Below are 14,862 nucleotides of genomic sequence, written 5' to 3'. Positions count from 1 at the left end.
AGCGAAATAAGCAACAAAAATCAATATGAATCAATCAATCAAATCGAGATGCAGCAACAGTACACAGTGTGTTCAGTAGAAAGAAGTACAAAAAAAAAGTACTTCTCTTACTCGTTTACTTAAAAGGTGTGGAAATTGATGATTTGAATGTCTTCAAATGAAAAATAATCAAAAAGACCTGAGAAACTTGAAATGATTGACTTTCTGTCTCTGATTGGTTGTTCTTCCTCTGGCGCAGCGGTTTCTTAAAAATCATATTAGAGTTGCAACATGGGGCCAGCAGAGACGATTTGACAAATATGACAAATACAAAATAAAGGTTAAATAAATACAATAAAATGGTCCCATCTTATGACTTTTCTCATGTATTCCTATTTGTAAATTGATGTGCACGTTCATTATGATGTGGGTAAGAATCCTCTTGAATGTTTGAAAGAATAAAAAAAAAGAGAGATTTTTGAAGTAGAGCACCTCAGTGGTGGCAATTGTGCCCCTGAAGGAACATGACTCCACCACAGCCAATCAAATAGAACAAAATAGAGACAGTTGAGCTGCATTACTATATTGCAGAAATGAGTGCAGCGCCGAGCTGCTCCACGTGAATTTATGACTGTGCACATTCATATATGCGAAGAGACAGATGCCACTGTGAAGCCTCTGTGAGTCACGCAGAGGCATGAGTCAAGTGCCAAGAGATTTTATCCCCTTCTGCCCTCTTCAAATGAGTTTTTTTCTAGAAACACATGGAACTTGTCATTGCTAAATATTATTCAGGACAGTGGTGGACATGCAGTTGAATTTCATGTCTTAGCAATGGGGAGAAAGAAATATAGCAGTTTTGATGTACAATAGTTTCTTTAAAGTAAAAAAAACTTGACTTGTACTGTATATATAGTTCTCATGCATTATTGTGTCAGTTTGATTAAACTAGAAATATGTCATGCCGGTACTATTACGTACATTCACGGATATGACGCTCAATAAAGGACATGTAATTGGTTATTCGATAAGACGGGTGCAAAGGGACAGTGTAGTAATAGGGCGGCGTGTATAGAGTGTCATAATACAGTAAATGAAAAGACCAGTTCGATCCAACTATATGAAGACAGTGAGGTGAGCAAAGGTGTACAATTACATAACTATGTGTGGAAGAGTCAAAGTACAACAAGACCATGCTTCATAGTAACAAATGAAACAGGGACAATGTTTTCCGACCTATGATTAAAAACAACAGCGTTGAGTAGCAACAATATAAAATGAACCACTTGAAGATTGTTGGGTACTAACTAATTGTGCTGTTTATTCTAATACCATGAACCTTGTTAGCATTCACTGTCAGGGCTGGAGGGCAAACATTTTGTTCACAGATATTTTCAGTGGCAACTGTTAGAACAGCAAATTTATTCCGTCCACTGGCTGTAAGTTTACAAAACACAAGATTCCATCCATGCTTATTCCCACCACCCTGATAACTAATCTGAAAAGTAAGATACCATGTAACACAAAAGAAAATCTCTGAATTTTTTGAACGTATCATTCTATACGTTCTATAAGAGCTCGATGAAGGATATTTGTGCAACAATGGTATTGTTGTTACCAAGAGAACTTCTTTTGAACACTCATCTTCAATGACACTCAGCTACCTAAAAGCTGAGAAATAGCGCCATCTCTTGGTACAGAGGTGAACTACTAGTCACTAAATGCGTTAGGCTTCAATCACAACACACAAGATTTGTCAACATGCGGTTGTAATAGATGTTTTTTTTTTTGTTGCCTAAACCAAGAACACATTTGTCTATTTTTAAACAAAAATAAAGGTGGATTCAATATTAAGGTTCCACTTTTTTCTCTCTTGCACAACCTGCCAAATATATTTCACAACATACAACGTAAAAGGAGATATATTAAATCATATTCATTATGGAATTAGATTCTTAAAATATTAAAATATTTGAAATATAAAACGTGGCAATGAAAGCAACTTGTTGCTTGGAGGCCGAATTAAAGTGGTCAGTCACACATGCAAAAATAGTCCAATGGATATAAAAAGTCTACACCCATCTGGTCAAAGGTTTTGGTGAGATGAAAGATGAGACCAAGACAAATCATTTCAAAACCTCCATACAGATAAATTGGGGGAAAACAAAAGCAATATTTTAAAGCAAAAAGTAAACAAACATGATGATGTGTGGATACCCTTTTGTAATTGTTCGGCTCTAAAACATATATACTATGGAAAATAGGAAAGAAAATATGGCAAAGATTACCAAGAACTGGATGTCCCTCCAAAATTGATATAAAATGAAAACTGGAAAGCTGCAAAGAGAATGACAGCAACTTTACAGAAGCCACAAAATCTTTTGTGCAAACCCTGAGTATAGCTTAATCAATGTGACAACAATTTCCCAATTTTTTTTTCTATGCCTGGGCTTTGCATTAATTTTAAACTCAACCACACTTCCAGTATTAAGGGGTGCACACTTGCGCTAATTTTTATCCCACTCACCAAAAGATGTATCTTACGTTGTACAAGTTATGTATGTAGACTTTTTAGATCCTCTGCCAATATGTATGTATAATAATAAATGTAATATTCTCACTAATGTTTACAACTAAAAATAGGTTATGTACAATATTGTAACAACAGATAAATGAAGCCTACAGAAACAAAGGTTGTATCTCAGGCAAATTGCACCTTTCAAGATGTCGAAGAAGTCTTCAGCAGTCAATATCGATGCTTAATAGCAGCTCTTCCAAGACCTCCAGCTTCTGATTGGCTTCCTCGATGGCACTGTACGTCTGCACGTTACTGACGATGTAGGAACGGATTTCGTCTATCAGGGGGACGGAGTCGGTCTCCTGTCGCTCCTCCAGCAAAGCTGCATCCTCTTTGACCATCTCAGCAAACTCCTCCTTCTCCACCAGCTGTGACAGACAAAAACCAACAAGAATATAATTGTGGAGATTTTAGACGTGCTGATATATTTCATGCGTATTCATTTCAATTCCACTGCACCACAAAAAAAAAAAAGTATTTTGGCATTCTTGTACAAAATCTGCAAAAACACCCACCCGCTCAATTATTTTGGACATGAACTCTATGCATTGATCTTCCAACCGAGTGAGCCGGAACAGCTTGGCCGTCTTCCACATGCACAGAACGTTGTCCTCACAAAGGTTCTTGGCGAGGGTCTTGCTGCACAGACGTTTCAACCCCGGCAGCAGGTACATGTCGGCCACGCACAGGATGTCAAACACGTTCTCTCGTGTCACCTGGACATCAGGAAGAACCAGTTGTTGGTCATACCAGATTGATGGACATTGAAGAAGCGTCGCGGGTTGTCCACAAGAATTTACGACATCTACAAGAACAAATTCATTGCAAGTAACATAGTCAAAAGTATATGTCTGATAGCTTTGAGTTCACGCTCGCCAATAATAATATAAAAATAATAAAAATGTCAAACCTGTGTGTCATCACTGTATATGTAATACATGATATGGATGAAAATCTGATGAGAGATGTTGTGCAGAGTTATGGCCGGAGTGCTAGGTTGGGACTGGAGCTGCTCTCCCTCACAGAAGTGGTCCTCCAGCAAGGCTTTAAAATAATCACTCCGCCCACAGAAAAATGCCTGAAGAAATACACGCAAGCAATAAAACTCCCAGTTGGAGTCAAAGCCGGTCTGCAACAAAAACAAACCTTATGACACAAAAAATCGTAGCCATCGACTCTGAAGCAGACATCAGGATAGGTGGGCAGGTGGTCGGCATTGTTGAAGGGAAGTGCCCCGTATCCGACCTGAGGTGAAAGCAATGCCCAAATATGACTTTTTTAACTTGCTTCTGAGCAATTAGCCTCAACATATGCTAATAAGAAAATGATCCGTTCTATATTTCTGTGCCTGGGCAGGATGGAAGTGTTTTTAAAAAAAACAAAAACAAAAAAAAAACCTCAAACACAATTCTTACTCTGAGCTGAGGCGGCAGAGCACAGTCAGCCAACTGGGCCATGTCCTCCTGGAGTTGGCAGATATGAGGCTCCAGACTGAGAACCTTCACACAGATGCCCGGCTTGTTGGATACTTGAGAGCCAAAAAGAAATAAAAGGAGATTCAAGCTGTGAAAAACAGATGAGTGCAGTCAAAGTCATGACATGGCATCTTACCAAAGTCGTACACCTGTCGGCATTTAATCTGCAGCTCCTCAATCAAATCTGTCATTTTGCACTGCTTAGCAAGCCGTCTGCAGTCGTCCACGAGGCTTACGTCAATATCCATACGTCCTTTAACATCAAAGCACAAATTAAGGATAATCCATTTATTGATCTGTGATTAGATAGATCATGTGGAATTGATTATTGATTTATTACGTTTTGAAGCATATGGGGCAAACGAAAAACATGATATCCGAGTCATGGCAACTCCTCTGAGTGATGTTATTGGTCTCAATGACTATCCCCAATCCCACTGAAATAATACTGGAAAATTAACAATTCATTCATTCAATGATTTTTCCAATAGCCAGTTTTATAAATTATTTACTCAAGTTTACCACAAATATAAACTATGGACTGTCACATTACAGGATCATAATATTTACTTTATTCAGACACACTAGCAATAAAAACAGTTATGTCATTTTTGGACAAACCCTCTTTGAATTACAAAAATATTTACACCCAATTAGTAAGACTGAAAAAAAAGCAAACGAGACAGTTTTGGGATAGTTTTTCTCCATTACTCTCGTATCCAGTAAACATGGTTCACTATGAGGCAGTCAAACCTTCCCCTGGAGAATTAGTAGCTGCACAATATCCTCACCTGTATATAAATATTGCAGAATGGCTCCAAAAGCTGCAGGGTTGATCTGAAAGCAGGTACAAATTTGTGTTCTCATACCAGAAGCAGGCAAAATGTGCCAATGACACCATCGAATGAACATACCAGAGGATGCTTGAGATGGATCAAGGTTTTGTCTTTCCATTTGGTCGCAAACATTTCGCTGAAGTACTCCGAGAGTGCACCGAGCACGCATCGGTGAGCCGTGAACATTTGCCCGTGAACGAGGAACGTGATGTCACTGTGGAGTCCCTGTTCCAGCAACCTGAGGAGTGAGCAAATTTTAGGATGACATAGATGTGGCTTTTCTTCATTAGATGACATTAATATGATTAGCCCCACAATAATTTTTTTTTTAATAAAAACCAAGACTAACTTCTCTAAAACCTAATTGAATCTAACTATGGATGGGTGGATGGATTAATTAAAAAAATTAAAATCCAAATAAAATAAAAAAACAACTGTAATGAAATATAGTTATAATATAGTATGAACTCAAACTACTTAAAGGTCGAAGCTTACAAGTGTAGGAAGTAGTTAAAATCATCCCGCTTCATGGCACGGACACCGACACACTTGTACTCTTTGAGCAGGCGTCGGATTGAGTCGTTCAGTGAGCCGTACAGGCACCGCTCGCCATCAAATGTGTTGGCCTCACACTTGGCACCTACATGGCAACAAAGACAAGGAAAAAGACGCATCTTTCTGGAATGCTGTGTCACACGAGGAACATGACAGGACAGCACTTGCTCAAATGCTACCCTTACCACTTGCCAGCAGGTACTGGACAAGCTCTTCGTGGCCACAGAGACAAGCATAATATCTAGCAGACAAGAGAGGTCATCTTAGAAATGGGAAATGATACTTTTCTGTTAACCACAAAGAATGCTACTTACAAGGGGCTGCTGTCCCATTGATCTCTTATATTGAGGTCCACGTCTCGCTGTTCAATGAGGTATCTATAAGACACAAAATGAGTGGCTTATAATTCTAGTATAATGGAGTCAGAACATACAGCTGTCAAAAACATCAAAAGACCACTACAAAATGAGAATTAGAATACAATTAACATTTTGATTTATTCTATAAACCAGAGGTCTCCAACCACCTGCCCGCGGACCGGTCCATGTGTCACTTGGTACTGGGCCGCCAAGCCGCACAGAATTTTTTTTTTTTATCGACGATCAATTAACTCAGGTCAAGACGCCCCAGTCAAGCCCGTAAAGCTACCAAAAATGAGTACGAATTTAGACTATACTGCCCTGTAAATTTCAAACTTGGAAAGCACTTCACTGATGCACGACCACCAATAGATGGCAGCAATGCACCATTTTTATTTTTTATATGAGAAGCATCCAGTTTGGGAGATCTGACTGACTTCATTTTGTTAAACCTAACTTTGTTCTACTGCTGATTATATAACAACAGAAAAAGGTAGAATGAAACTTTTTGGGTGAAAGGAGAAAATCTATTCTTTCTTTTGGTAGATTCAGTGTATACAAAGAACAGAATATCCTGTGAGTCTTGAAAAAAAAAAATGCCTTAAACTAATCATTAGTGGTGCTACCATCATTTATTTTGAATTGTGTATGTGTTTTACCCGATTTGTATCATAGTGTTGCAGAATACCTCACATGCTGTAGTATTATGACGCCAAAACACTCATGATCACTACTAATGCTGCATGAGCAAAGTGAGCCGAACTGAGCTTCAGTTAACATCAAGCTCATTTTGGCTCATGTCAGAAACTATCGTTTAGTTCAGCAATAACTGTAGCTTAAAGCTCACACGGAATTCATTTTACGGTAAGAATTCGAAGAAACCGTTCTTGTAAATACACTTGTACACATGTAATGGTTACCTGACTCTACAAATGTCGCCCTTTCTGCAACTACTAAACAAATCGTTGACGTCCATGATCGTCTCGGTGTTTTCGGTCCTCTGAAATGCATTGAGTCGGCCTGTCAACTGGACAGGTAAGCGATCGGTGGGGAAGGGGTGAGAGTTTGTTCGCTCGGAAATTGAAGTGACGCTCGGTTGTTGACAAGTGCTCGCTTGCTCAGTAATGTTTTGCTGGACGGAAGGAGTTCCGGAGTCACGTGACGTAGTGGCGTTGCCTTCACGGACGGCACCAAGAAAGCCGGATAAAAGAAAACTCCCCTATCAAATATATTTGTACGTGTTGACTGCCCATAGAAATGTTTATTATTTTAGATTTTTATTTTAGATTTTCGGATTCCGTCTAAACTATTCCATGTGTCGATTGATTGATTTTGTAATATGGCAATTTTTGGATAGTGACATGAAGAAGACCAGATAAGCCTGAACGCACACTGCTACGCGGTGTGCTCATTTCTTTATAACTTCATGTGAACATTTATAATGCTTTCATCAAATGCATCACAGTTAATCCGGAAAAAAAGGATACCTCCATTGACAAATTAAAAAAGAAAAAAAAAAAATACGTGCCCCGTGTGAGGCTCGAACTCACGACCTTCAGATTATGAGACTGACGCGCTGCCTACTGCGCCAACGAGGCCTGTACAATGGCCGGAAATAATTGCTTTATGACATAAAACATCTTGATATGACCAGCGAGAATTTGAATTTCCGCGATTATGTTTCCATACCTGCAATTCTCCGCTGACACATGACTTCCAGAATACTTGCACGCAAGAAAGTACGAAAGCTGATTGCGTTTCTCTTCATTAAGTCAATGAAAAAAAATCAAGATAGGTACAGCTATGAGTACTGTAAAATAAACAACGAACTTCAAATCTGATAGGCATATGTAATAATTTAATTTCTCCATGCATACATACTATACAGAAAATAGTTTACATCAACATCACGACAATGTAAAAAAAAGAAAGAAAATTAGGATGCTGAAGAAGTGTCACAGATCACGGAAGGCTCATAAGTGGTTCATGGTTCAGCAGAGTGTGGTAGTGTTAGTACATGATGGAATCAAAAACAAAATATATACAGGATATATATATTTCTTTTACATCACACAAAAAACAAAACCGATTTGTTAGAAAATCCAGAAACATTATGGTACATCTCTACAATATCAGCCAGCCCAGCAGCCAAGGGTGTTTTTTATTTTTTATTTTTTTTACCACCTTAAATTCTGATTTAACTTCATGAAAACATTCAAGTAAGATTTAATCATTGCTCCTTTTCCCCCGACAGAAATGGGGTCAGACTCATTTATACTGTATGTGCTATCGGAGAAGGCAGCACAAACCAAAATCATCTTGACTTCACTTGGCCCCTTTTTCAGATGGCACTATTGTAATTAAAAAAAAAATAACATTGCAAACAAAATCCTTCATGTTACAGTCACCCGCGCTTTATGACATTATTTATGCTCAGTTTTAGCAATATACAATCAGGTTTTCTTTCAAGGAAACGGAGTAATTACATGGTTGTTCTTGTGGTTGCCATGGAAGCCCTGCTGCCACATTTCTATTAATTCTGGCTCATGATGGCCAGCTCTCAGCTCATTGCAACAAAGCTTAAACATGAAAAACAAGAACGGAAATACAGCATTGTTTTGAATGCACTGACACGAGTGGCTCAGTGATAGCATTTTCTCGATGACTTTCTTCAAAAAAATTCATTCTGCTTCTGGCAAGTGCACTAACAAAAACAGCCAGTCAGGTGGGACAAGTTGCCCTGCATTGGTGAAATATCTTCTTGCCCGTTTTCTCTTCATTCCACCTCCTCTCAGAACAACACATCCTCATTGGTGATGAGCATTTCGACCACCAGCCTTTGGTAGCGGATGTCATTGAGTGCCGTCATGGCATCCAAGTCAGGTGATCTCATCAATGTGGGTCCAAAGACGATTCCAAGGTTCTCACTGGACATGAGGTTGTCCTTTTCGTACTGGGTCACCCTGAAGGAAGAGAGGGACGGGCTCATGTCTTGGAAAAGGCCTTAAAATAAACAAGTGCTCATTTAAGCCCCGTTTCCCCCAAGCACCATGTTTTGTTTGAGTTCAGTTTAGTAGCGACATTTTTGTCTATTGCCAAAGTATCCCATAATATACAACCCAAACCATCTGACACTGCAACAACAGCTGAAGTACTGCACTTTGCTGAACGGTGCACTACTAGTGCAGACCTTTCATGATGTTTGTAAACAATAGGTGCGTTGACTGTTCATGACACGACCTAACAAAAATAGATGTGGCAGGCGCTTACCTTTTGAGGTGCGCCATGAGGTACCGCAACGACTCGCAGTGAGCTGGCGGCAGTAGCTTGAGAGCCTCGTGGAGGGATTCCAGCCGCTTTTCTGGGTCTGTGATCTCTGCAAAGAGCAAATGGAAGACCATCCATAAAGACATTAAACAAGTCATTGTGTAAGACATCAGAGCGCCTACTTGCAGACTCGATGAAGCGTGGGTAGGCATCATATGTGATGAGGGGAATGGGTAGCTCTCTGAAGTAGAGCTTGAGCGCGCCAGTGATGATGTTGATGTCCTCATATACGCTCGATGAGATATCTGCCTTCTCGCCATCTGTGGATGCAATGTAGGGGATCATTACAGAGTAATGTACAACTTTAGGTGTGATTCTGACCTCTATCAAACGTCAGCTTGACGTCTTCAACTAGCTCGCTGAAGCCGGATATTCTATACAGACCCTCTGACTGGAGACCTAGGAAACAGAGAACGAAACCGTGAGCGGTAGCAGGCTCCACTTTTGTCAGCTCGCGACGCCACCCACCTCGGGCTTCAATTTCTTGGATGCACATGTCGACTACCATGGGCCTTTTGGTGTTGTGCGCTTTGACCAGGGTGGTCAGGTCACAGCTGTACACCTTCTTGACGTGACGAAGGTCTGGCTGGCAGTCGTTGGGCACAACCTTTGAGCACTGCTTGTGGACATTCAACCCGCAGTCTGACACACACCAGGAGCTTATTTAGTTTTTTGTGCATGTGTATGTGTGAAACTTCAGTCAAACTTAAGTTGCTTTTATTACTTGTATAGATAAACATCATGAAAGATTTGACTGACTTGGGATTTGAACTACATGGCATGGCTAGTATTGCCTGTTTACATTTGAAAACCTATAGTCTAATTTTGTTCAAGATAAAGATTTGTTTTTGTAAGATTTTTTTTTTTTTTGCTTGAAACTTGAAGATTAACATGAGACATATTTATGATGTGTACTTGCATGACCTAGTCCCACCCCTAATGTGCACTTAGGTGTCTTACCTGCACATTTGACACCTTGAGCGATGAGCCCCCACATGAAGTTGGCGCAATACTCACACCAGTGAGGGCCACGAAATGTATGTACCTGTTGATGGTGGCAGAAGATGACCAAGACATCTCACGCAAGCACGCACGCACATGAGTCTTACCTTAAAGTTGTGAACCTTCTCATATTTGGGCACCATGTCACTCTCCCGCAACGTGGCTCGTCGCACCAGCGATGTGAGCTGCGAAATGGCCAAAGATTTTAGTGGCTGCCAGAAGGCAGAGGCAGGAGATGATGGTTTGGACATAACCGGGCCTCGGTCGAGCCGGGTCCCTTTCTTTATGATGGGGTCTAAGGAGCTGGCAGCAATTGGCAGATGAAGAACTGAGCCACGACTGCCACCATCCAATCCAAGGGCAGCAGCAAACCAAGAACCTTTTTGACGCGCTCGTTTCTCATCTCGCCGGCCTGATTGCTTTTTACCTCTCCTAACAACATGAGCCTTGTTGTTTGGCATTATGGAATCTGTAGTATAAAACTGCGTTTAAGTCAAAACGCGTTTAGACGTTCCGGTAAATCGTACAAAGAAACAGAAATGAGTTGTATAATCCAAAGAAAAGCTGGATCTGCAAGCAACTTGTATGGAGCCCCTACAGTCAGCCAGACAAAGTTGGCTGCTCTACAAAAGTGGGCCAAAGAATCAGAAAATCGGCCACAGGATCTGCAAATACATCCAAAAGTCTTCTACATCCTTCAGACTGGCGTTACAGCTCTCGCTCTGCACACTCCAATCCACACGACTGAGAGGGAGCTAATACGCCGCAACACTGAGCAAGTGCGAGCGGGAGGGAGAGACGGATTGAGCAGGTCACATTTAGAGGAGAGTGAACCAATAAGAGCACCGTGATTCTTACAGTCACTAAATCCTCTAGCAAAATGGTCCTTGGAGAGAAAGTATCGTTGCATGTTACATCACTGTTCAGCTTCATCTGTGACACTCTGCATCAAGTACATTGCATGTTATACATCAATCAATTAATGCTCATCGTCCTCACCCTCTCCTCAGTGTTGCGATCATCTTTGATGGGAGCCGGGCCATCGGGGGCCTCCATGCTGTGTGGCACGTGTTTCTTCAGTGTGGGTTCCTGGTTCAGTGTAGTGTAGCCCACGTGCTCATAGATAGGGTTGATAGTCATTTTGGCGATGTACTCTGCTGCCTAAAAAAAAAACAGTCACAGTTTTGAAAGTTTTAGAATGCTTTGGGCTGACAGAAGGACCGGTTCATAGAAAGTGCCCCCTGAGTGTTCACCTTGGTTTCAATGTAAAGTGTGATGAGGCCATCTGTGACCAGGTCATGGATGGACTCGAACCGCTTCTCTCCAACAAAGTGCTTCCCATCATGGTAAAGACGGAAGTTTCTCGTCTGGCTCCCGAACCTGAATGGGGTGATGGGAAGAAGATCTTAGGCAAAGTCTGCCCTCTCTTGAATGACTTTTAATTAGATCTGATCAAATAAAACCAAACTGTGACACACAAACGCCAAACTGGGACAACACTTTTTCTAGGCCTCAGTGGATGGACACTTTAAGATCATTAACCCCAAATCAAATTTTCATTCACAGAGTAGTATTTATGGAAGGTAATTATAACCACGGGGGAAACATGCAAGCGTATGTGGGCAGGTGGAACACAGCTATGAATAGCTGATGCCGACCCAAAACACAAGTGGTGCTCCACTTTGGATGAAGCTCACTCAGATCCGTCACGACGACTCATATTCACCGACGGCACGAACAGTGACTTGCCGTATGACATACACCTTTTACGGAAACGCACCTACCTCAGCGCCAGTGTATATGTGCCCGGCTGCCTTTGACTCTCTCGAATGAGGTAGCTGCCTTCGGCCTGACTCAGAAGCTGGTCGGCTTCCTCTCTGGAAATCATCCCGTGATATCTGAACACAGTAGGTCTGCTTGTCCACATCAAACAATTCTCACAAGACACGCCGATGAAATAAGCTACTTACTCTCTTCCATAGTATTTGGGTCGATTGTCCACCTACAGGTGAAATACACATATTTGAAAACCATCAAAGGTTTAGCGGGAGAATTCCACCCACAGGCAATATGATTCGTGAGACGGTAACATTTTATTCTGGACCAGCATGTGAGTCGGCGTATGTGTGGGAGCAGAGAGGAGTGAATGAGTCAAACTAAGAGCGCAACAGAGCTCAAAATATGACGTGAAACCAACACATTAGCACACTGGCAAATATTTATATGGTGTTGATTGTACAGATGACTTGACAAGTCGATTTACAGCCTGACATTTAGCGCTGCATGACGTCAGCTAGCTAATCTCGTACTTTTTGGCTCAAGCAGGAGGCAGAATCGTGCTCAGCAAGCATGAGTGTGCTGACTGGAATTAGTCATTCATCATCATAGATTCCAATTCTCTTGTATTTCTGAACGTGGAGCATTGGTAAGGAATAAAAAAACAGTAAAGGAACATAAAGCCAAGTGAGAGCTTAAATGCAAACACAGCAAGATTTTTAACTGGCTGGAAAAACTAACTAGTGACGACCCTATCACTTTGAGCGGTGAAAAAGTGCGAGTGTTTTCGAAGGCAGCAAACGTTGTCTCCTTGTTAAGGTTCGTTCAAGGTCGTCTAACGGTCTCCAGATGTTCTGCACTGTATTGTACTTTTCGTCTGGCTAGGGAATTTTGAACTTATTCAAAATCTCTTTGCGACAAGACAAAATCACTTAAACTGATGATGAGCGTCTGTTAAACATTTTGCTAATATTTGCAACTGTGAACGCACCTTGACAAACTCTGATGTGACGACATGCCATTCGCTGCCTTTGAAAACACTCGCACTCCAGTAGGATAGTGGCTTAATGACCAGCATTCAAGCGTCACAAAAAAATTATAAGAATGACAAATATGATGTGTTCTAAATCCTATTTGTCAACAGAGGGTAATCGGAACCTCACCTCACAAGTGCAGGTCAATCGACGTGGGTGTGGCGCCTCTTGCTGGAGCTGATACACTGCGGCAGAAAACACAAGCTGGACCTCAGTTTTTAAGCGACACACAGACAGACAAATGCTCAAAAGTACAAAACGATATCACCCCAAATTATTAGTAAGTACTTACAGTAAGACTTCCATACCGGTGGCCTGTATTCATCATGATCTGAGAAGACAAACAGAAAATGTTTGCTGTTTTGTTTTGTTTTTAATTCAAAATTGATCATTTGGAATTAAAAAATACATTTTAAGAACATTTCAGATAAGTGGAGTCAATATGACAATTCTACAACGACAAAAATATTTGCTTAAAATGGATTGTAAAAAAAAAACCCACTTAATTTAAAACTTTTCTTCCCAACAAGAGGAAAAAAAAGTTGTGCGGGGCTGCGTCATGTTCCCTCGAGGCTACATGTGTGCACCACAAATGATACAATCTCTTCGTTCACGCCTTCTGTCTCTGATAGGCTATTCTTATCGAGGTGTGAATTAAAATAAAATTAGAGCCTTGAGATGGGGTAAGAGTGTGATGATTTTTCCAAAGATATTTTTTATTGTATGTCTGGGTGCATTTTTTTTTCATACGCATCTTTAAAACATCAAACTATCTGTGTAACAAGGTTTTTATCAAAAATAATACTATTACAATTTGTATGGGTTCTTTCCTTTCCTTTACAAAGAACCCTGATAAGAATTGCATCAAAACGTATGGCAATCAGAAGTGGTTTTTGATTCAAATCCTGCAGACAATTAAATTCCACCACTGTACCAGCAACAGTTCCAGTGTAACAGAAATAACAATCCATGATGAACAGTTTGATTTAGTAACTGTACAATATTACGTCGATTTGACAAAGTTATATACTAGCTCGTAGGGACATGTGTTCAAATCGCTAAATCGAGGCCACTGGCTTCCTCTAATTCAATGCACATGATGGGAAGACAACAAATAATGTATGAATTGGTCAGGCGTGTTATTAACACAAACGACAAGACATAATTAAAACACTCAGATTAGGCTATAATGATAAATCATCATTTTACCAAAGACATTGAGGGCCATTGTGATTCTGATAACGATGATGGTGAACAATAGAAAAGAAAATCACGTCCAAATTCCGGACCCCTCAAGACCCTGCAAGAAAAAGAAAAATGGAATGGGTAACGACCAGAATATATGAATTGCAAGACACCCGGCCGACTAAACAACAAATAAAGCAGCTGCAGCCCAAGTTGAGCAGTAAGCTAACATTAGCAGATTTATTACTTCACTTGACATGCAAAATCGCATCTCGCTGGAATGGGGGAAAAAGCGAATTCCTTGGATAGTGTTGTGTTAAACCATAAGAATGTGGCTGTTAAATCTGAAATAACGCACCAGGCGTCTCAACGTAGCGGCTAGCTAATTAAACGAAGTAAAGTACTCACACACGAGCATCAATTCAACAATGTGGTCGCCATCTTGCTTGGTCACGTGAAGCTGTCTCGCCCTCTCCCGCTGTCTGTGGTAACTATGGCAACGGACCTTGACTAGGGGCAGCAGAAAATTCGTATGTCCCATAATGCATTGCGCCAGATAATAAGTTAGGACGCAAAGATAACACATCACGGAGTGACATAAATTTCACTATTACTTTTGAAAAATGTCTATACAGCGAGTAGGAAGAATGTTTTGTTTTATTATAAAGCATGGAGATAATATGCCAGACTGCGTTTGTTATCGCCTGCCATGCAGTGTACAGTATGTCATACATTCCTTTTCTCCAGGAGATGGCG

At 40.7% G+C, this 14,862-nt stretch overlaps 2 protein-coding genes and 1 non-coding gene across 4 annotated transcripts; all 3 read right to left on the bottom strand.

Moving 5' to 3' along the window:
- Positions 1 to 1,275: 1,275 nt before the first annotated feature.
- On the bottom strand, positions 1,276 to 6,928 carry abtb1 (ankyrin repeat and BTB (POZ) domain containing 1). Its single transcript, XM_037241310.1, has 12 exons — positions 6,703 to 6,928; positions 5,738 to 5,800; positions 5,609 to 5,664; positions 5,364 to 5,508; positions 4,947 to 5,106; positions 4,824 to 4,869; positions 4,169 to 4,285; positions 3,973 to 4,085; positions 3,704 to 3,802; positions 3,468 to 3,635; positions 3,073 to 3,273; positions 1,276 to 2,925 (listed from the first exon to the last, which is right to left on the bottom strand). The coding sequence occupies exons 1-12, from the start codon at positions 6,756 to 6,758 to the stop codon at positions 2,719 to 2,721; spliced, it is 1,431 nt and encodes a 476-aa protein (XP_037097205.1). The 5' UTR covers positions 6,759 to 6,928; the 3' UTR covers positions 1,276 to 2,718.
- A 379-nt stretch (positions 6,929 to 7,307) lies between these two features.
- Positions 7,308 to 7,380, bottom strand: trnam-cau. Its single transcript has one exon. It is a non-coding gene; the product is annotated as a tRNA-Met (tRNA).
- Positions 7,381 to 7,622: 242 nt separating this feature from the next.
- LOC119133561 (N-chimaerin) lies at positions 7,623 to 14,813 on the bottom strand. 2 transcript variants are annotated; one of them, XM_037269544.1, is made up of 15 exons: positions 14,515 to 14,813; positions 14,131 to 14,221; positions 13,214 to 13,252; positions 13,051 to 13,106; positions 12,082 to 12,113; positions 11,896 to 12,009; positions 11,365 to 11,491; positions 11,111 to 11,272; positions 10,219 to 10,296; positions 10,070 to 10,154; positions 9,578 to 9,751; positions 9,431 to 9,508; positions 9,232 to 9,369; positions 9,053 to 9,158; positions 7,623 to 8,745 (listed from the first exon to the last, which is right to left on the bottom strand). In XM_037269544.1, exons 2-15 carry the CDS (start codon positions 14,147 to 14,149, stop codon positions 8,574 to 8,576), a joined length of 1,380 nt encoding a protein of 459 aa, XP_037125439.1. In that variant the 5' UTR covers positions 14,150 to 14,221; positions 14,515 to 14,813; the 3' UTR covers positions 7,623 to 8,573. The 2 variants fall into 2 exon arrangements, with proteins under 2 accessions (XP_037125439.1, XP_037125430.1); XM_037269535.1 differs by having other exon boundaries at positions 8,574 to 8,745; positions 14,519 to 14,813.
- Between the last annotated feature and the right edge of the window lie 49 nt (positions 14,814 to 14,862).

Source organism: Syngnathus acus, chromosome 2 (genome assembly GCF_901709675.1).
Source record: "Syngnathus acus chromosome 2, fSynAcu1.2, whole genome shotgun sequence".
Classification (NCBI taxonomy): domain Eukaryota; kingdom Metazoa; phylum Chordata; class Actinopteri; order Syngnathiformes; family Syngnathidae; genus Syngnathus; species Syngnathus acus.
The sequence above is the reverse complement of the archived record's forward strand: the minus strand, read 5'-3'. Positions and strand labels throughout refer to the sequence as shown.